Below are 21,429 nucleotides of genomic sequence, written 5' to 3' on the forward strand. Positions count from 1 at the left end.
GACATCCGGAGCGACGGGAATGGGCGACTGTGTCGAGGAGCATGACGGACTCGCCGCGGATGGTGGGTGATAGTGAGATCCAACCATAACCGGTGTGGGGTGGCCATGGGTCGGCTGGCAGGGAAACTTCAGCTCGGTGGTCGTGTGTGGCCGTGACGTTGTGTTTGGTTTTTGCGGTAGCGGGTAGAGATGCTGCAAAATGCAGCACTTGAGGGGGAAATTTAGGGTTGTTTCAAATCTTTTTAGGCACCAAATAGAGACACATCAGTGTTTTTGCGTCCTACTAGTCTGTCGGCGATGCTCTTGATACTAGTAGATGATTTTGCCGCAAATTTCATCATGAGGTGAGAAGGTGACTAGCGAGGTCAAGTGGCACATACTAGTGAGGTGAGAAGGTGACTAGCGAGGTCAAGTGGCACATACTCCCTCCGTCCGGAAATACTTGTCATCAAAATGAATAAAAGGAGATGTATCTAGATATATTTTAGTTCTAGATACATCCCTTTTTGTCCATTTTGATGACAAGTATTTTCGGACGGAGGAAGTACTAGAAAGGTGCACACCTTTACTTAGAGAAATTCCCGAATTCTCCGCCTAAGAAAAGCGATGCGATATCTCAACCGTCATCAATCAGCACAAGGTTGTCAGAATCGTGATTTTGAATCGGATCGGAGCTTCGATGGTAGGATCGCAAATCGTAGAATCTTCACTATCAGGATCGTAGAAACATAGATTCTAAGAACTAAAATCGTAGAATCATAGGGGTTAGTTTGGATCGTAAAGTCGTAGAATCGTATAACAGAATCGCGATTCTGACAACCTTGAATCAGCAGAAAAATTCACTTCACCTACCGCGGCCTTGCCCTTTTGCAGAAAGAGGAAAGCACACAGAGGTTAAAGGCGCATCAGCCGCAACCGCTGCCGCATTTGGGTCAGGCAGCCTACCCTCTCTCTTGTTTAGCCCACCCACCTCGTGCTCAAGTCTCCCAACAAAAGACCACCACCTCCCCACTCCTGCTCCCTTCCGCGACTCAAGTCTCCAACCAAATTCCCTTCCGATTCCTCCACTCCTCTCGCCCCCCGAGGCACACACTCCCCCAAACCCTAGCTCCCCCCTCCCCCGTCGTCGCCCCCCCGCGCCGGACCGAACCCGCGCCGAGCTCGGGCGCCGAATTCGCGCCGCGGGATGGGCTCCGACTCCAAGGAGCTGCTCGGGATCGAGCCCCTCGAGCTCCGCTTCCCCTGTACGGCCCCTCCTCCCCCTTTGTGTACTGTATTTAGCTGTTCCGGGGCACATGCCGCTGCTGTTGCTGTTCTCACGGAATTTTCGGAGTGATGTCGGCGCGGTCCTCGGTTTGAACCGCCGCGGCGTTTTTTAAGTCAAACATTCCTGTGCAATTTTTTACTTATTTAGAGCGTGGAGGGAATCCGCCGGATTCGCCGGCTTGTTGTACTGTTTGTGCTAAATTTTGTTCCCTCTCTTGTTTTTCTTTTTTTCTGGATCGCGCAGTCGAGTTCATGAAGCAGATCTCGTGCTCCATGGAGCTCACCAACAAGACGGACGACTACCTCGCCTTCAAGGTAATCGGAATTACCATCTCGTCGTTTTCCACCAAGTGTTCTCAGCCTTCGTCGCAGCGCGCAGCTCTGCAATTTGTGTGCAAAGTGTCAGAATGTGATGCCGCATTTGGTGAAATGTTGCGCCTCTTAGGTCAAGACGACGAGTCCCAAGAAGTACTGCGTCCGGCCCAACAGCGGCATTGTGCCGCCGCGGTCCACCAGCAGCGTCGTCGGTAGTGCCAACTCCCATGCACCTCCCACCAAAGCCATCAGGATGCTTTGTTATAGTATCTCCGCAAAAAACTGACAGTCTCTCTGGTTTCTCAGTGACAATGCAGGCGCTGAAGCAGGCGCCGCCCGACATGCAGTGCAAGGACAAGTTTCTCGTGCAGAGCGCTGTGGTGACGGAGGGAACTGCAGTCAAGGATATCACTGGAGAGATGGTACTTCACATTCTAATGTCTCTACGCTGGTTCAGTTATGTTGTGGGATGTTTGCTTCAACAGTGCTAACAAGTGAACCTTGTGTAGTTTAAAAAGGAATCAGGTAATGTGGTGGATGAGGTGAGGCTCAAGGTTGTCTACGTGCAACCACCCCGACCACCATCGCCTGTGCGGGAGGGATCTGAAGAGGGTTCGTCGCCTCGGCCTTCATGGTCAGATGGGGCAAACATAAATTATCAAGATGTGAGATCTCTTAACTCTATGCTGTTTCTTTCATTTTGAGTTTTGTTCTTAAATGCTTGAGATGTAGTCGATTGTTTTCTAGATGCAGGCAACAAGGGAATCTGATGAGCCTCCATTGTCCTCAGTTAGTACCTTAACTTCATCTGCTGCTTTCCTGATCTGCTCTTGTTTGCAACCATGTTAAACCGAGCTGTTGCTGGTTTCAGGCGCACAAGGAACCATCTGAGATAACCACTGAGGTCAGCTCCGTCGAACAACTATTTAAGTCTGCATGGATTTTCTTGTAGAAGTATGGAAAGCAGAAATTGATTTTGTATAACTTCAGGGCATACTTATCTGTAATTGTTTAAAACTAATAGGGTTTGGCCAGATCAAACCTTGCATTGAATCCCTGAGAAGTAAAATTCAAGTACCATAGACATATATGACTTGCACTTTTCTCGATTATCAATGCGCCTTAATCGCATAGTCATATCATTTGGAAGAATGGTATCACAAGTGCCGTGCTTTGTAAATGAGATATTCAGTGAGCTGACACCTTTTTGCTTAGCACATAAGAATTATTCAAACAACAAATTTGTGTTCAAGATGCTGTTGTACTTGTTAACACCATTAGACTTTGAGCAACACTCAACTTAACACTGAAATAGTCAATAAATGATGACCAGAATACTAGATCTTTAAGCCTCAAACTAATTCAAGTATTTTGAATTTATACTGTAATGTAATGATACATATTTAAGCCACTAGTGAGCTTTATTAAGTTCACCTCACCTTTGTGATAATAGATATGGGTGTAAGACATAGACAGTCATTTGCGCCGTCATCACTATGATGAACTTGCTAAACTTGAAATTAGGTGTTTCTGTGTTGGCTGATGCATGCTGCAATATGCATCTGTTATCATACTACTGAGAACATGTATGTACGTCGGTCAAGCTCTAACTTGAAACTGGTCTGTTATGTTTCATCTCAGAGATCAGTGGATATTGGTCAAGCTCTAACTTATAACAAGATACCCAGTTAATCAACCTGTATTCAGTTTATCATCTTTAGTTGTTGGCCTTTGCTAATTTCTCTCGCTGTGGAGTTGCAGTTGTAGCTAATTCCACATAATGATACACCCAAATCTGCCAGTTGGCTTTATTATAGCAACTAGATTCTTTATTAGGTGCAGCAAATGCACATGCTTTGGTAGTACATCGTGTAAACTTTTGTATGTATATTGGTACGGTCAATTACCTGCATTATGCGTCCAGCCCTGCACTATGAGTCAATAAATGGAGGACAGCAGACTTTGTGCTCTGCTCACCACGTAACATTGTTCAGTTTTTCGTACACCTTTTGTTATAAGTATCTTTTACTTGCCTTGTACCGACACCAATAATATCTCATGAATTGTATAGACGTCCCCGTTGATTTCAAGATTAACTGAAGAGAGAAACTCTGCTATTCAGCAGAACAACAAGCTTCGTGAGGAACTGGTTAGTGGACTCGATCTTGATGAACATTTTTGTGGCATGTTTTGTATTTTGCTTGTAGTATTAGCATTCTTCCCTGGTGTTTAAGGCTTGAGAAAAATTGTCATTATAGCGGTTGCGCTATTGCTTATCTTTTCATTTAACTTGGGCATATCTTAGGCCCACAGCCTATTGCATCCATAAACTATAATACTCCCTCCATTCCAAAATATAGTGCGCCCGCGCTTCCCGAGGTCCAACTTTGACCATAAATTTAACCAACGAGATCAACTGCGGCGGGAGAAAAAAAATATATAATTGAAAATTTCTTTCGAATACGAATTCACTGATATAATTTTTGCTCCCGCCGCAATCGGTCTTGGTAGTTAAATTTACGGTCAAAGTTGAAACACGTGGATAGAGGAAGCACTACATTGTGGAATGGAGGGAGTACCAAACTTTTAGATTGCTTGAAGCCTAACATAGTTGTAACAAACATCTTGCGTTGAATTTCGACAGGACCTTGTGAGAAGGGAGATCAGCAAGCAGAATGGCAATGGTGGTTTCCCGTTGGTGTTTGTGGTTGCCGTTGCTCTGCTGGGAATTCTGCTGGGCTATCTCATGAAAAGATAGAGGATCCCTGTGCCTGCGTCTTGTTAGGTGCTGGGAATTCTGCTGGGCTATCTCATGAAAAGATAGAGGATCCCTGTGCCTGCGTCTTGTTAGGTGCTGGGAATTCTGCTGGGCTATCTCATGAAAAGATAGAGGATCCCTGTGCCTGCGTCTTGTTAGGCTCCTGTCCTCATCAAAATGGAGCAGTGTTGTCATCTGCATTCTGATGCGCTCATTTACATGTGCGGCACTACTACTTAACAGCACAATATCTTAGGGTATGATGTCGCCTGTAGTCGCAAGCGTCAGACTGGGTTGACCATCATACCCGGTCGAGTAGTCGTCACGGTTAACCTTATGGTTGTTTGTCATATATGGCTACTGTTAGGTTGGGCACTAGTATAACTTGGTATAATTGTTAAAAATGACTTTCGCCTATCTAGTGTTGATTGCCTCGTGGTATATTTGAAGTAAACTAACGACTTGGAACGGAAATTTCTCAAGTTTGGCCCAAATTCATGCAGTGGATAGTGTAAATGTATTCCTCTTTGGATGTTTTACTCGGCAAGCGAGCAGAGCAGTGCTCGGTTGATTATGCATGTACTTCATCCTGAATTTTTGGATGTCGTACGAGGCTGGATTCGTGCTTAATTCGATGTCCATGCACCACTTGTGGTAGTAAATAAGAGCACGGCCAATTGGTGATTCCTATTAGAACAGCAACAGTGGTCCCGTAGTACGACTCAACAACGTACATGAACAATTAATCCCAGATGAAACAGCTACTCCTACAAGCTTGGGCATCTACCCTACTAGGACCTTGATATGCAGCTCCTGTGAACAAAGGTTCTGCTCAGTCCTGGGACTTTGATTGACTCAAGCGTCCAGGCTCCAGCGAGCGGCGCCCAGTTTCACCTTCCAATCCATTCCGTCTTAACAGTAAGGTTTTGCAGAGCTGTTTGCCCAGTCATCATCACTCCCCTGGCTCTTGCAACATGTTGCATCGGGACACAATGGTGCGGAATTCCTCAAGGCTTATCTGTGAAGGAAAATTGAGTTGTAAGAACTGGATTCATGTTCAAAAGATGAGCACTCCTTATTGTAGCGCTGGTAGCTCGCTGTCGAACGAGTGTCTGCAGCATCTGTTTGACAAACGGACCATGCCGAGTAGGTATCCATTGTTGGAATCCATGTTCCGCAATAGTTATTTAGAATTATTGTGATGAGTTAGCACGTTAAAATGGCCGAGAGTTATCATTAGGTGGACAAACAAGCAGCATTGCCCCCCCTCTCTAGTTGAGCTTACTTGATAAAACAGTATCCTGATGGCCAGTAGTGGTCACTAGTCACGAGTCAAGTGGTCATTCAGTAATGCAAGTTGACAACAAGATGGCTATCAAACACCAAAAAAAAAGCAGGACAACAGGATTATCATGTATATATAATTGCTACTCAATAAGTACACGACGATTTTAAGCAATTCACATTCTTGAATACATTGGCAAATAGCAGGGGAAATGGTGGAAATCTGCTAGTTCTGGCTTGGCGAAAACAGGCACCACCTGAGAAGTGTATTTGTAACTGATTTAAATGTATAATTCTTCACAAGGGAACCAGTTGTCAGTGACCCAGTGTTAATTGATTTGCATGTGGTTCCATGAGTGCACAGAAATCAGACTACTTATAGTTTCCCAAATCAGAAAACTGGATTCTAAACAATGCATCATTTAAAGTAGATATGCAACATTTTTATCCAAGAACAAAGGACAAACCTTTCCATCTTTGTCACTATCAAAGCAACGGATCATCTTAGATAGCTCAAAATCTGTCCAGATGAAATCATTTATATTGGCCATTTTTTCAAGATCCCAGGGTGCAATGTATCCTTTTCCAGCTTCTGTACACCAAAGTAGTAACCAATTCACAGTCCATAAAAGTAAAATATTTAGATGAAACATTATAGTACAGTGGCAAGAAAAGAGAAACTATGCCAATCAAAATTTTGTGCTTCTGCTATGAACATAACTAAACCCATTTGTCTATAGGGGAATACCCAACTGAAGATACTTCAGTGTGGACAAATCAGCTTGGCTTGTTGAATACTGTTTAAGAATTAATCTTTATTCCCCTGGTAAGCATCGCAGGATCACACCATACGTAACTTTAACCAATACGCAAATCACAAGGGCATCAGAACAAAACGCCTATGTATAGATGCAACACAAAATCAATTTTCTAGGGAACTCAGGTTTTAAATGTCATAAAAGGACTTCCAAGTCAGATAAAATACCATCAAATGAGAAGAATATTGCCACCACATCATCTTCCGACAGTTGAATTCTGCTCCTGACCTGAAAGCAAGCAATGGAAGCACAATTATGCAAAACACAAGTAAGATTGGGATGTAAAGCTAATACTGTAATGTCATTCTGGAAGGAACATACCTGCTTCTTTGCCTTCCTATTTTTAGAGGAATCCTTAACAGGTGTGGTATTGTCATCTTTGCACGGTGTGCTTTTTCGTCCTTTGGCTCCTCTGCTCGAAGTTTCTGCAACTGTTGTTGTCGTCACGGAACTTTCTAAAGGGTCTGTTGTTGTCATCACGGAACTTTTTGAAGGTTCTGCCAGGGAGAGCGCAATCGCCTGCATATGGCGAAGAATCATAAGTGGAAAAAAAGGATCAGGAGTTCAATAAGCATTCAAGGATCACATCCGTTTTTGGCGCCTACATTTGCGATGTATGTATTACCTGTTGTAAGGCTGCATCGTCATCCATAAAATCGGTGAAGGGAGCACCTTCTTCTCTAACGGTACTTTTAGAAGAGCTTCCCAAGTTCATTTTCTTCTTTGCCTTTCCCTGAAAAGAAAGCAGAGAAAAGAAAACTATGCATTGGTACTAATATAAAAGAGCAGACAGTTATACTGTATTAACATGGAATTTCACATTCCATTTCTTTGGGAGATCTCCAACCCATCGTGCAGTGAAATCTATCAACCTTGTGTTGCTGCTTAGATATTGCTAAAACCGTGACCTAGCAATTTAACCTGTAAGGATGCCATGAACAAGCCCACTAACCCTAATTGCATTACAACTGATGAAAAAAGTGCTTGATACACTATCACCAAAGCAATTGTGCCAACTAATTCATGCTAACAGAGATGATGATACACACAAGATTCAAGGGCCTGGATTAGTCGATTTGTTCCGCCGGAAAATGGGGGCACCTTTTGGTTAGACCTAGAGGAAGCCTTGAACTCCTCCTCGGAGTCTTGGTCACCGGCCGACGAGCTGTCCTCCTCCTCCTCCTCTTCCTCGCCGCCACCCCCGTCCGACGGGAGGTACTCGTCGTCCGCATCGTCGGATCGTTTCTTCTGTTTTCTCTTGGTGGCCGCCGCCGCCGCCGCGGAGGACGGCTGGTTGAGGATGGGGGACGCCGCTAGGCGGCGGATGCCGAGGGCCTGGAGGCGGGCCTCGTTCTCCCGTATCCGCGCCAGTCGCTGCTTCTCGTACTCCGTCAGGGGCTGCTCCTCTCCCGCCATGGCGCAGCGGCTGTGTTTTTTTCTTCTCTCTCCGAAGAAAATTGTGAGATTGCCTTCTGTTTCTTCTCTTGATTTTTTTGACGGGTCTTCCGTTGATTTTCTCGTGTGGGCCTGATTTTATTGGGTTAACATGGGCCTTTTCTATGGCCCTCATTTTATTATGTGGATGGGCCGTAGGCAGATAGCTCTACTCAAACACGCCTTTCTAATTGCGCGATGGCCCTCAAAACCTTTCTATTTTTTTTCTGAGCACATCAAAACAAGGCTGAACCAGCACACTCACACATTCGTAAAACTAGTAGAATGCCCATGCGTTGACACGGGTCTTTTAATTTGTTTTATTGCACCAATAAATACAAATGCATATCCCTCTCGCTTTCCCCACTCTATATACCACCCTCCATATCTCTTCCTCCCCTTCTCTCTCCCACCCATGATCTCTCTCTCTCTCTCTCTCACACACACACACCCTCTTCCTCTTCCACGACTCAATTTAATTTAGGCTCAACTTAACTAACTTTTACACATGATCTAGTTATATTGCCCGTGCGTCGCTACGGGAGCACACATATTTTAACGGTTCAACACCAATCGTGTCTAATATATAATTTTTACAAGCTCCATGCACATATGTGTCGTTGTATACATACTTTAACCTTACATTACTCTGACAATGACACATCAAACAAATAATTAATGTCCCCTCCAAGTCCGAAGTTCATTTGTCTCTCATATGTTCGAGCATGTTCAGACATCAAATGGGTGCCTAGCAGGCTCCCCAAAATCCAAGCATCTAGATGGTCCGGGCTCCTCTAAATCCAGCCCACATGTGGATGAGAAATGTGGAAGTCCGAACCAGATGACACCCGGCTCACCTTCATCATGGCACCCTCTATTCTTCACACTGTACTTCCACCACGGACCGCCAAGGTGGAGTCCCCGGCCACCGTTATTAGGCAAGGAGGCGTGCGCCGCCCGTGACACCCTCCAAGCCAAGAAGGCATATCCGATGTCTTTCGAGTCATTGTCATGTTGTAACATATAGTTAAATGTCATGCATTACCACAAAATACAAGTATGATGTCCATGCAACTGATACACCATGATGCCCATTATTAACTCTTGAATCAACCTACCTATGCATTTTTACCTTTCTATCCAAAAAAAAATTGTACGACTTGATGAAAAATATATAAAAACCTCTCGATCATGCAATTTACAGCAAAGCCATCTCTGATAAAATGCAATTTGCCATATTTTCTAAAATAGAAAAATTATTCTGCTCAGAACTGTAACTGAACAAACAAACTCTAACCTTCTCCCCGCTCACTCTCAACCCTTACTCTTATCACAACAATCGACTAACTCGTGTTCTAAGTGAGCCAGTGGTTCTAGGTCCAAGTCTAGTGTTGCTCGAAGATCACTTTCCTTCTCATCCTGAGCAACAACTTCAGCTTTGTTAGCTTTGTTTTCACATGCTCTCTTTATAGCGTAGGTCAGGGCACTTGGTTCTCTACAAACATACAATTTGAATTAGACATCACCGATGCATGTAAAACATTATTGGGAGAAGGCTATTCCGTGCTTGCAACAAATAAAGGTTAGTAGTTGTGTTGCTAGAACAACTCTCGCTGCTAGCATGAATAGTAGAAGAATGGAATGGTTATATGGCTCTATGTAAATCCACCTATGGAAACAGGACAACAAAGCAAACCATGGAGAGCTAAGAATGACATGTACATCAAATAACATTTATAAATGGGTTAATTAGATAAATGCCACTCCAATTATGGCGATTCTGAGAAATGCCACCGCAATTTCCAAACTTTGAAAAATGCCACTGCAAATTTTGCAATCTTTGAAGAACACCACTGCAGACTTCGAAAAATGCCACTGGAAGTGGCATGAAATGGCATTTTTCAAAGTTTGGAAATTGCGGTGGCATTTCTCAGAATCGCCATAATTGGAGTGGCATTTATCAAATTAACCCTTTATAAATTAGCTGTGGAACATAGTACGTTTTGTCGGTTTGTTCTGTCAAACTACTCAATATGACATTTCAGACAATGCATTTAAGAAATTTTAAACATGAGTAACAAAGACAACTACCAAAGAACAATTAATGCGTGCAAAAAGGAAGATAATATCACAAGTGTTTAGAAATCACTACCCCACAAATTTCACAAGGTCATTAAGAGGAAAGTTGAAAAAAAGGAAAAAGATCAGTTTGATTTACTACATTTACTAATAACTACAGATATTCTATAACATTTCAGGCTACAACTACGAATTTAGGCACTTATTTTCTTCTAACACTGGAAAGCAAACTATAACGTTCTCAATTATGCTTTCCATCTATATTTCATAGCATTTACAAGCACATAATGATATGGAATTCCCATCAGCTCCAAATTGCAATAAACTAATATTAGTTTTTAATCTTGGTCTACCATATTTTTGTATTCTCTCAAGTTAAAAAAACATGGGTTGATGCTCACAAGTTTTTGAATTAAAAAAAAGCATGTAAGAGATCAGTTAGCCTCCTCCTCTGGTGAATGCAGAATAGGTCTTCCTTCTGATCTCTAGTCAAAAGAACAAAAATAAATATCTAGAGGAGGATTTCAGAAAGTGGACTAACTCAAAAAAAAATAAGCAAACCATTCAATTATTAACATAGATTTGTGTAACCAGCTTATTGACAAGGCCAATTACCATGCAGACTGAATATCAGGACATACATGTACTGATTCTTCATTCTTGTATACACAAATATGCAAATAGTAATTAGTACTGCTCATGCACGACCAAACTAAAAAAGCATACAAGATTGTCTTCATACTTGAAGACCACTTAGGTGAGCTCATTTCAATTCTGATAGGGAGAGTAGATAAGTTCCAAAATAATGGGAAGACAATATTACCCCTATAATAAAATATTGGAATGATCTAAAATTATGTGTGAGATTCATAGGAAAGCATCATTCATGAAGTGCGATATTTCTCTTGCTTTTATTCTTCTCAAGGGATAGCTCAACATAAGTGGAAAAGAAGCGACTAATGCCATTGAGTATTTTAATCAAACACAATGCGCCCAACTATATACGCCATTAAGTCTAATAAAACTAAACATGGTAAAACATATTCATATTGGTATCATCCCTAGTAGAAGCTCTATATAATTTAATGAGAAATGAAATTAGCATGAAAAATGATCATATCCAAATCAATTCTCTTTAATGAGAAATGAAAACGACCCTGTGCATGTCCCAAAAGAACAATTGCCTATGGCGACTTGCAAAATAACATGCGCCATAGAATAATTTACTTAATAATTAAGCATACAAGTCGTCATGGCATCAAACAGAAGACAAGGAAGATTAGTAGCTGATCTGCTCAGTACAATTACACTAACAAACAGGTAGCAACATCGAGGTATTTTAGCATTATTCCATTGGTACCTGTACAATACAGTGGTAAATGTGTGGAGAGGTGTCATTTTGGTTGGCACCTTGAAGAAGGCATTGCTCTTGACCTGGGGCTGTAGGCGTGGCACTCATGGACTAAAAGAAACAAGAAGCCCATTTTGAAAACACAATTATTAAAAAGGCCAATCGATTGATTCATAGACGCAAATGTCAGCCCTACCTTGTCAAACTGTAGGAGGATGCTGAAGGCGAACTCATCCAGTGTCTCCGTGAGGGACCTGCCAAATCGAAATTCTTGCTGTATCTCTAACCACCAGAATTCAACAGAAGTTGTGATTCAGATTCATCAGCATCAAACTGAATGGTCGATTATTTGACAGAAGCTATGTACAATTATTATTGTACAGTAAACAATCCCTGGTCCAATACGATCATGCCAGAGTCATAAAATGACTGTATTGACCAAATAACAATCGCGCGGTGCCTCTAAACGGAGGTGCTAAGCAGATGTCGAACATGAGAAGATATCAAGAAACATGTGAGCCTCTAGACGGAAATGCCAAGTAGCATCCTTGGACATCATGTATGCATTTTCTATGGAAGCTACTACCTATGTATCAAAATATAAGATGTTTTTGTAGTTCAATTTGAACTGCAAAAACATCTTATATTTGGTAAGGAGGGAGTACTAAACTCAGTTGGCCAGTTATAACAAAAGATCAGATAAGGATTGTTACCAGATCAACATTCCCTTCATTTGGGCGAGCAACTATGTGCCGTACCATCTTGGCCAGAACACTGCCATGCGACTGGGGCAGCTCATGTTACCAACTATAATTGCTGCCTTGACACACTTTTCTCCGAAGGTTGCACCTACCCATTGTCTCTGAATGCAAAAACAAAGAGTAGCTCGCTAAAGTGCTCAAATAAATCATTTCACAATAAATGAGAATTAAACATAGAAATGGTTGATGACAAATAAAATACTGTAGGCGACTGGTGGAGGATGAAAAGGCCGTCCTTCCATGTCATATGTTGTAATGCCAAAAAAAGGTCTGATTCCAAATTTCATTCTTGGTCACCAAAGATTATTGTGTTGATGAGTACAAAAAATAGATCTCGGATCTCAGGGTCAGCTGTATCAGTTGCTTAACAAGTTAGTGAAACATTATAGTTGAATAAAAACGGCTACTTAGTACGTATTGTGCAAGTATATTCAGGCAAACTAACATATATATGTTCAATAATGATGATTAAAAGATACTACCTGCCAATTGGATAAAGATCCAAGGCACCAGAAAAAGTTGACCAACCTATGAGCGGAAAACCAGACAAATATTTTTACCTTTATTAAGCATACGATCGATCCACCATTACATGGATGTATCAGGAAAACTTCCTTTTTACATCCATAAGTAGTACACTCCACACATTCTTATATATGTCAGAAGGTAGAGCACTGAGTCTATCGATATGGAGAGCAGCGATTTGGCTCCCGGGCTCAGATGAGCCCGGGCCTGAACAGTACAGCAATTTTATATAGAAAGAAGTTTTAAAAATTCCAAAACAATTTTGTGGTGTAAGATGCTCCTGTATGTGTACCCTGTGCAAAATTTTGTGAAGTTTGGATATTCGAGGAGCTCGTGGGAAAAAAAAATCAGGCATGAACAGTGCAATTTTCAAAAGTTTCTCGGACATTCAAAATTTGTCTTTTTTGAAAATCACACTGTTCACGCCTCGAATGTCTGAGAAAATTTTGAAAATCACATTGTTCACGCCTGATTTTGTCTTTTTTTCCACGACCTCCTCAAATATCCAAACTTGACAAAAAAAATCACGGAGTTCGCGCACATGAGCATCTTGCACCACAAAAATATTTGGAATTTTGTGAACTTCGTTTCTATTTTAAATTGTGGTACTGTTCACCGGGTTCATCTGAGCCCAGGTTCCGGGTTGAATTATTGATATGCCCTTACTCACTTTACAAACTCATCATTCTATCATTCCTTTGCATATAGCAACACTACTCACTGGACCACTCAATAATCACACAACTATACTGTCCATGTAAAATTTGACACACCAATTAGCAAGATGGGTGCCTCTCAACAACATATATTGGCGCAAAAAGGACAGGACTTCAAATTCAGTCGCAATCGTCCGCTTCACGCCCGCTACGGCTTGGGGGGAATGTTAGAAGTATAATGTGCTTGAGTTAGAGATAGAATTAGTAATTGTCTTGTCTTGTACTCCAAGTCTCTACCCCACCATGTATTCTATATAATCCCTCACGAGGGTCAGATCAAAACAACACAATATTATCATCCTACAATTTCCACAATCCAATCAACACTATGATCCAACATCATGCTCTTACTTGCATACAAGAAGCCCCCACGACAACAAAAGTTGGACATCGAGCTCGATAGAGATAAAAATAAAGACAGAACAAATGAGCAAATGAAAGTTTGACAAATCATACAACTAAACGTCAGACGAATTGAAAATTCTCCACAAAATAAGAGGGGATTGGACTCTGACCTGTGCTGTCCGTTCCTCCCAGCTTATTCACCCATGTTCGTCAGTCTTCCATACCAGAGCTACTGCGCTATGAAATGAAACGAACATTATATGCACCATGGCTTTCATATAGCTAATCTTATGAATTCGAAACATATGACCATCAGGAATGGAGAATACATTGATCAACGCATTATTTTTCCCGCAAAAAAAGAACAGGTTAATGCATTGTTTTGCATATGGAAGCAGAGCGATACAACAAGATAGTTGCAGCAGTAGTAGTATTACTATCTCCTTCGATAGATGAACTGGAGGTCGGACCATCTTCAAGGAGGATCAGTTTCGATTCTTGGCAAGCATGGCCCTGCATGTAACAACAGCTCAAGGACCATGAAAACCTCACGTACACAAACCTGGGACTACATTGTCATTTTTCTTCACTAACAATAAAAGAACAAGAATAACCAAACTACAACTTGCTGGGACTGATACACAACAAATAGCAAACCTTGCCTTGAAGAAACACACGGTTGGAAGCATGCCTACCCCCCTGACTGTACTGAACTGGATGTAGTTTCATCAGGGTGTCCGGATCCCATCATCGTCAGAGATTCAGAGCTTGGAGAATTCCAGCCGTTACAGAACCTTAATGGTTTGGGACTAAGCACTTCTCCAAAGGTGATGATTTATGCGGGGGCTTATGCTGAAACTGAAGGAGCTCAATCTCACAATTCACCTTGTTGAGGCTATATATATATCTGCATGCAGTCTGGGCGCTATTGATTTTGGCTCCCAGCATCTCTCCTGCCTTGCTCTTGTCAATTTCATGATACTCCCTCCGTCCGGAAATACTTGTCCGAAGAATGGATGTATCTAGATGTATTTTAATTCTAGGTACACCCATTTGTATCCATTTTAACGACAAGTATTTCCGGACGGAGGGAATATTTTCCTCATGGCGCGAGGGATGCGCTAAAACTAAGGATGCAGTACAAATTCTGTTGTATATAGATTACAACAAACAGTCAGTGTTGCTCAAATTCTGTTTCTGTGTCTGTTTCTGGCACAATTTCAAAGCCCGAATCCTCCACCGAACGCATATGTACTTGGCACAATTTCAAAGCCCGAATCCTCCAACAACCGGAACTGCAGCTTCGGCAGGTAGTCGCGCACGCACCCGATCCGCGGCCCGACGCCGGTCGACCACCGCAACGACAGCTGCTGCCCCAGCTGGTACGACTTGTGCGCCATCTTGGAGTTGATCCGGTGCATGATCCTCTCCTGCGCCACCGCCGCTCCTCGCACTCCTCCCCGCCCTCCGCGCCGCGCCCCGCCCCGTGAACAGGTTCGCCTTGCAGAAGTCCAGCCGGTCACCGAACGTGCCGGCGTCCTGCTCCGCCGCGCCCTTGACCAGATGAGGGCGGGGCACGCTAGCGGCAACGCTGCGCAGGGTGCGGGAGCAGCTCTGCCTTTCGTGCTCTCCCTCGACGCGAGGGATTGGTTTTGTCGTGGGTGTGGCAGGGAGCGGCGGCGGCGCTGGTGAGATGCGCTAGGGCATCGAGGAGAAGACTCGATGATTTTGGACCGGAGGATTTTTTTTTTTTTTTGCGTGCGTGGGGGTGGGGGAGGGGACGGAAAAAATCAGAGCGCTGGTCTTGTGGACATGGATCAAAAATCAATCTTGTTTGTAGGCAAATTAATCACTGAGCAGCTGCGGTCTATATGAAGTTATGAACACACGACAGCAGCGCCCGTCAAAACACACACAACACACACACACACACACGACAGCAGCGAAGCAAACAAGGGTCATCTAGGAGATGGCCGCCTCCGCCCAGGCCAGTGAGGAGTCCCTGACGGACGTGTCGACGCCTTCCTCGAGGATGGCCCCGATCATGTTCATGGAGGGCCTCCGCGACGGCTCGGCGTCGATGCACAGGTTCACCACGTTGCAGATGATGCCCAGGCTCTCCTGGCCCACGCTCCTCAGCTTCGGGTCCACCAGCTTGCCAAACTCCCCCGCCTGCTCCAAGTGCTTCCTCGCCTGAAACACACATCTCATCCATCATTCTCAAGAATCATGGGTACCCCCTTGGTCCGGAAATACTTGTCGGAGAAATGAATAAAAATGTACAGTACGATTTAGTTCCATAGTTGTGTGGTAGATTTTTCATGCTGCTGCTAATCCTGAGTTCTCTTGATTCAGGAAAGAACACCTACCCAGTTCACCAGGTCGTCTGTGTCCTTGGAGAGCGAGGCTCTGCCGCTGATCAGCTCCAGGAGAATCACGCCGAAGGCGAAGGTGTTGGCCTGGACGTCCATGAAGCGCACGTGCCGGGAGTCCACGACGCCGTTGGAATGCCCGCCGCCGCCGTTCACCACGCAGCCGGAGCTCAGGAGGGGTTTGCCGACGAGACCCCTCCACCTCTCGAAGTCAATTATCTGCAGAATCAAAACCCATTTCAGCTCAGCTGTTTAACATCTTGCTGTCAACCGCACCAAAGACGCCATGCTCCAAGCACCAACAGGCCGACCTTGGGCGAGAAGTCTTCCGTCAGATAGACGGAGCTGGACGCCAGCGCGGCGACGGCGAACGGCGGCTGCAGCTCGGTGTGCAGGTGTCTGAGCACGCGCGCGATGCTCAGCGCTATCTTCATCCGCCTCGGCCAGGATAGCTGACACCCTTCCACATCTGAGAGCACACGACAGACACCCAACCAACAAGATTCAGTCATATATATATGTCACCTTCTCAAATGCAGCAAGATTACAAAGCTTTCAGTACCGCCAAAATCTTACCGTGGAGATGCTCGTAGAGCGTCCCGTTCGACGGGTACTCGAAGACCACCATTCTCGAGAAGGGATCGGACGACTTGCAGTATCCCACCATCTTCCCGGCATTTTCGTGGCTCAATCTGGCCACTTCTACCACCTGAGGGTCCAAGACACCAACAGATATGGTCAAAGAGGCGTGTAAAATCTTTGGCATCAGTGTCAAGCTGGAGAGCAATCAACTCACCTCCTTCTGAAAGTAAAGCTCGACGTAGTTCGTCCAGTGGTGCACCGAAGCGGACATCGACACGACGGCGATCTCCCGGCCGTCCTTCATGGTCCCCTTGTACACCACCGTCTCCTGGGAAGACCCAATTATGTTGCTGAAGTCTTCGCAGGCCTCGGCGAGCTCCTGCCGGCTTATTTTCGGCACATTCCCCAGCAGGTCATCATCTGCACAAGCAAAAAGAAAAATTGTAACTAAAGCAGTACACGCTCCAATATTTGTCAGTGAGAAGACAGACACTGACCAATTGAGATCACGTTGTTTTCCTTCCAGCTTAGCGCTCTTGTCCATGGAACACCTCTCCTGGAGGACCTATCTTTGCGTCTTCTGAGGCCAGCGATGGCACAGAGCGTTAAGATGGAGAGCACTGAAACTCCTGTGACGACTTCCACGATGAGGAGCCACAGTGGCTGTATCACTCTTCCTCTCTGCCCATCTTCACCAATACTGGTGTTGTTATTGTCCTTGCCTGCATCCATGCTGTTTCCACCTGTAATTATGACTCAATATACTCACTCACTGCTCAGAAAAATTAAATTACAGGCGGAGACTTAAGTAAGTCTAAGCAATCCAGTATGATTATAAAAATGTGTCCTGGTATGTCAGTAAGAAAAGTAGGTATAGACCATTTTGAGTTATATCTTATTGCTAAAATGCACAGGTCAGTTCTGATCTGCTTCCCGCAGCGCTGAGGTATAAATATCTGACAGAAAAAATGAATACTTGGAAAAACATGGATACGTTGGACAAATACCCAAGAAGATTAGGACAAGAGATCAAACTAAGGGACAAAGGGATGAATGTGATAGAAAGGGTCCAAGAAGGAAGCGAACAAAGTGGCAAATTTCTTCTCTTTGTTTTAGCAAAGCGTAACTAACATTCCCACTACCCCAATAGGTCCCATGATCTCATTCGCAGCATAGGTCCTACTTTTCTAATGTCTACTAATTTTGAACAGGCAATTTTTAAGTTCCTATGGCCGCACCATCAATGGCCTCGACCCCCAAAGCTTAACACCTTTTTACTTTTTGAAGATGAACAAATGGCTGTGAATATTCTTCAGTCTAGCCTAATGCCCTAGTGCAGTTGTTCCTTTAACAAATACTGCAATAAGAGAACTGCTAGATGCATCTGTCCACAGGTAATGTCTACGTGCTCTTGTAGAATTACAGAAACTCAGCGGCAAACAGCAAATTTTTTAATGGAATCATGGTGCTGAAAATAGGATCAAACTTCATTAAAGATTCATCACCGTACATTCCCAGTCAGGACGGTTCCTTGTGTCATTGTTGTGGAAGCAATTTCCTACCATGCTTGATCTGTTCAAATGCTGTAAAACAGGTAAGTTCAGATAGACTTAACCGAAATGCTAGCCACAAAAGAAAGATGTACCTTTGGATATGCCCCAAGCACGCAGGAATACTTCCAGCTAAAAGGTTATTTGAGAGGTCTATATCAGTTAGCTGAGCTAACTGACACAAACCAACCTGATCTTCTTTCTTGGTGGACACCCTGAGAGAAGAGCAATCACAATTTCATATTCATATGCAATGTCCATTGATGCCCACACAGAAGAAGCATATCTGCTAAAGACTTTTTTGGCAACATGGTCACTGTATCTTGTCTCATACTCCAGCTTGTTTCGAAACGATAAACCATATCGACATCTTCTCTTACTACTATTGTGAAACAGCATCAGTGCTGATTGATGCCGACTTCTTAACTAAATAGCTTTATTGTGTTCAAAGGAGAAGAGACGTGCTTCGGCGCCCTTCCAGAATTCAGATCATGCATGCTGAAAACAGACATTTGGTTTTGAAGACTCTGAAAGACTGAAACAGATGCACTTACATGATGGAATCATTGCTTCCAGGAATAGTCCCTGTGAGGCTGTTGTTGCTCAATCGTAGCTCCTTGAGGTTTGCCAACTTGCCGAGCTCAGGAGGGATGGCACCACTCAACCGATTCGCGTGAAGGTCTCTAGGGCATAAGAGAACATAAGAGTTATGAACATGGAAATAAAAGTTTACATAAATAAAAGTTGATCACAGCTTCTGGCGTAGTACATTGTTGTGATGTTTTGCATGTCACCGGCCTCACTTGGAATGGGCCCCTCCAGTTGATTTGTGCTGAGATTCAGCACTGTGAGGTTCTTTAGCTTGCCGATTTCTCTCGGTATCGAGCCCGTGAATGCATTGTGATCCAATATGCTGCAAGAAGTTCATCAGGCCTGTTACTTTCAGTTGCTTGCAGGCGAAGTACATGTTGTAAAAAAATGAGGGTTACAAGCACATACAGTTTTTGCAGAGAAGTCAAGGATCCAATCTCTGGTGCGAGGAACCCCGAGAGAGATGAGTTTGACAACTCCCTGGACAATGAGTTGCAGCGGGACATAAGCCAATTTACTTACAATGAGAGAAGAACATCAAGTTTGTCAACATATAAAACATATAGTAACTGCAATGCTGAACTTTCTTGGTTAACGTGAGCAAAGCATGCGTACACAAAACTAACACATGTATCTTATTTGACTTTGGACAAGTAACACTTGGATTTTCCTCACAAAAAGAATCAACACTTGGATTTTCCTCACAGAAAAAAACAACACTTGGATTTGAAGATTGTTTTGTGAAAACTGAGAATTCCATTGGCTTCTGCGGGTGGGACCACAAACCCACCGGGTCAGTTTTCTGTAGGTGCTTCTATGGTCAACTGAAGATAGGAGAGAGACACACAGTAAAAGTAGGTAAAAAAAATGATGGTAGCTTTCAGCTGGATGTCTCATTGTGCTGTCGGAGACTTTTCCATGGAAGAACTTTGGACGCATCATTCTGTCCTGCTGTTGGCCCAGAGAGTCTTCTTCTTCTACCCCCGGATTGTTCCATTGGACTAGAGAGCGTGCAGCAAGAATTGTTCATATCGTTTCTGATAATAAACTCTGAAAGAGTCGAACAAGCACAGAGAAAGGGCAGCCAGAGATATGCTCAAGAAACGGCGCACTCGGCTCCTTCATCTTGCAGCAGACTACTGGCGTAACAAAAAGAGGAATTAATACAAGGGATTCTTACAGAGCCACCACACGGCCGTCGGAGAGCGAGCACCAGACGCCGGACCACCAGCAGTGATCCGGTTCGCTGGTGTTCCAGCTGGAGAGCTCGGCGCGAGGGTCGTCGTCGATGGCTCGCTTGAAGGCGAGGAGCGCACGCACTGCACGCCCGCCCGGAGCACGAACGAGGCAGCGGCAAGCAGTCAGCCACTGAAGAACACGCATGAAAAGCAGAAGAAAATATAAGAGAGCCAAGGGCAAAGGCAGCACCGTCGTCTGAGACGGAGGGCTCGGAGGCGGAGTCGGAGGGCTCAGGGGCCGGGTCGATGGAAGCGCAGCAGCCGAGCCCGAGCGCCATGGCCAGGAGCGAGACCCCGAGCAGCAGCCTCGCCATCGTCGTCGCACCACGTAGTGCTTTTCCTAGAGCAGATGCCAGAGGAGGGCCTGCTCTTTTCACGTGGTAGTCATCTCTAGAGCCCCGTGCGTTCACTCGAGTTTGTAGGAGTAGAAGAAGAAGAAGGGGGGCGAGGAAGTTGCACTTAACGGCCACGCCAAGCAGTGATGATGGCCTAAGGCCTATCACGCTCGCACAAGCATACTCCAACAGGACAACCAAACCAAACCACCGCTTACATTAATTAACTATACTTTCTCCGATCCATATTATTGGTTGCTTAACAGATATATCTAGCGCTGAAATACGTTTAGATGCATCTGTTTCAGCAACAAGTAAGTAATATGGGTCAGAGAATACATTAAGTAACTTAGCCACCCCTACATGCGTAGCGTAGCTTACGTGAGAATACGGGGTACGCCCGTACGAGTTCGAGCGTGCACCACTCCACACACGAGCAACGCTCCGCAATCTCCCGCACAGCACGGGAGCACAAAACTTGCTAGATTCAACTTGTACCGGGTGACGAAAGCTCGGAAGTACCACGTACTGCTGTACAGTCGATCGACCGGGACACGCGCCCAACTCGACTCGAGCGAGCGCCAAATTGTCATCGTTACGTGACGCTGATGCCTAAGCTTCACCAGAGCTCTGAAGTTCAAGTTTAGCCGTATGAAATATCTAATGCGATTCGATTCCAAGTACCAGTTCAATCCTGGGTTGGGTTGCAAGGCAGGGCACGCTCCTCCCCTCCCTAAAATTGCACACGCGCGCTGAAGGCGACGTGCCGGGAGACCACGACATGTAAATCTGCATAAGATAAGATATGGTTTCGTTCGGTGTCATGGCCCGGCCGGGCTGCTTCTTGGGTTGTTTCCTTGCGACTAGCCGTACCTAGCTTTGCTATTTGATTGGCTGATTTTACTACGCATAATGACGCAAAAACCTTTGGAAGAGAGTTGGTGCACCCACTATTAAGAAAGTTACGCGAATGCTGAATATTCATTATTCAAGGGGGCGCACGCGTCACCGGGTTTGCATGATTTTGTCAGCGGAAAAAGGTCAAGAGCAGGGCGCCATCATATGCCGTAACCAACCAAAATGTTATTAATACTTGTATGGTACACTGA

The 21,429-nt window shown here is 44.3% G+C and overlaps 3 protein-coding genes across 6 annotated transcripts; 1 reads left to right on the forward strand and 2 right to left on the reverse strand.

The window, feature by feature from the left end:
• Window positions 1–940: 940 nt before the first annotated feature.
• On the forward strand, window positions 941–4,821 carry LOC119355738 (vesicle-associated protein 1-2-like). 4 transcript variants are annotated; one of them, XR_005171669.1, is made up of 10 exons: window positions 941–1,244; window positions 1,511–1,581; window positions 1,712–1,793; window positions 1,888–2,003; window positions 2,091–2,246; window positions 2,329–2,370; window positions 2,453–2,485; window positions 3,653–3,730; window positions 4,226–4,432; window positions 4,499–4,821. XR_005171669.1 is itself a non-coding variant. In XM_037622595.1 (10 exons), the coding sequence occupies exons 1-10, from the start codon at window positions 1,187–1,189 to the stop codon at window positions 4,403–4,405; spliced, it is 750 nt and encodes a 249-aa protein (XP_037478492.1). In that variant the 5' UTR covers window positions 941–1,186; the 3' UTR covers window positions 4,406–4,821. The 4 variants fall into 4 exon arrangements, 3 of the variants coding, with proteins under 3 accessions (XP_037478492.1, XP_037478491.1, XP_037478493.1); XM_037622595.1 differs by having other exon boundaries at window positions 4,226–4,335; window positions 4,402–4,821; XM_037622594.1 differs by having other exon boundaries at window positions 4,226–4,821.
• Window positions 4,822–4,994: 173 nt separating this feature from the next.
• Window positions 4,995–7,926, reverse strand: LOC119355737 (uncharacterized protein DDB_G0286299-like). Its single transcript, XM_037622593.1, has 6 exons — window positions 7,543–7,926; window positions 7,067–7,174; window positions 6,763–6,960; window positions 6,609–6,669; window positions 6,091–6,215; window positions 4,995–5,357 (listed from the first exon to the last, which is right to left on the reverse strand). The coding sequence occupies exons 1-6, from the start codon at window positions 7,855–7,857 to the stop codon at window positions 5,292–5,294; spliced, it is 873 nt and encodes a 290-aa protein (XP_037478490.1). The 5' UTR covers window positions 7,858–7,926; the 3' UTR covers window positions 4,995–5,291.
• A 7,525-nt stretch (window positions 7,927–15,451) lies between these two features.
• LOC119355739 (probable LRR receptor-like serine/threonine-protein kinase At1g63430) lies at window positions 15,452–20,451 on the reverse strand. The gene is made up of 13 exons (XM_037622597.1): window positions 20,176–20,451; window positions 19,928–20,066; window positions 19,156–19,227; window positions 18,926–19,069; window positions 18,711–18,839; window positions 18,252–18,371; window positions 18,117–18,178; window positions 17,104–17,349; window positions 16,821–17,026; window positions 16,601–16,733; window positions 16,336–16,493; window positions 16,022–16,243; window positions 15,452–15,845 (listed from the first exon to the last, which is right to left on the reverse strand). Exons 1-13 carry the CDS (start codon window positions 20,297–20,299, stop codon window positions 15,615–15,617), a joined length of 1,986 nt encoding a protein of 661 aa, XP_037478494.1. The 5' UTR covers window positions 20,300–20,451; the 3' UTR covers window positions 15,452–15,614.
• Window positions 20,452–21,429: the final 978 nt, after the last annotated feature.

This window comes from Triticum dicoccoides, chromosome 2A (genome assembly GCF_002162155.2).
Source record: "Triticum dicoccoides isolate Atlit2015 ecotype Zavitan chromosome 2A, WEW_v2.0, whole genome shotgun sequence".
Classification (NCBI taxonomy): Eukaryota; Viridiplantae; Streptophyta; class Magnoliopsida; order Poales; family Poaceae; genus Triticum; species Triticum dicoccoides.

Coding starts and splice junctions, on each gene's coding strand:
- LOC119355738 (XM_037622594.1), top strand. CDS start 1,187: ATGGGCTCCGACTCCAAGGAGCTGCTCGGGATCGAGCCCCTCGAGCTC. Junction 2,004..2,090: donor AGGATATCACTGGAGAGATG/GTACTTCACATT, acceptor AACCTTGTGTAG/TTTAAAAAGGAATCAGGTAA. Junction 2,247..2,328: donor CAAACATAAATTATCAAGAT/GTGAGATCTCTT, acceptor ATTGTTTTCTAG/ATGCAGGCAACAAGGGAATC.
- LOC119355737 (XM_037622593.1), bottom strand. CDS start 7,857: ATGGCGGGAGAGGAGCAGCCCCTGACGGAGTACGAGAAGCAGCGACTG. Junction 7,175..7,542: donor CCTCTAGGTCTAACCAAAAG/GTGCCCCCATTT, acceptor CTTTCTTTTCAG/GGAAAGGCAAAGAAGAAAAT. Junction 6,670..6,762: donor ATAGGAAGGCAAAGAAGCAG/GTATGTTCCTTC, acceptor GCTTGCTTTCAG/GTCAGGAGCAGAATTCAACT.
- LOC119355739 (XM_037622597.1), bottom strand. CDS start 20,299: ATGGCGAGGCTGCTGCTCGGGGTCTCGCTCCTGGCCATGGCGCTCGGG. Junction 18,840..18,925: donor ATGCAAAACATCACAACAAT/GTACTACGCCAG, acceptor CTTATGCCCTAG/AGACCTTCACGCGAATCGGT. Junction 17,350..18,116: donor GAACCGTCCTGACTGGGAAT/GTACGGTGATGA, acceptor TCATAATTACAG/GTGGAAACAGCATGGATGCA.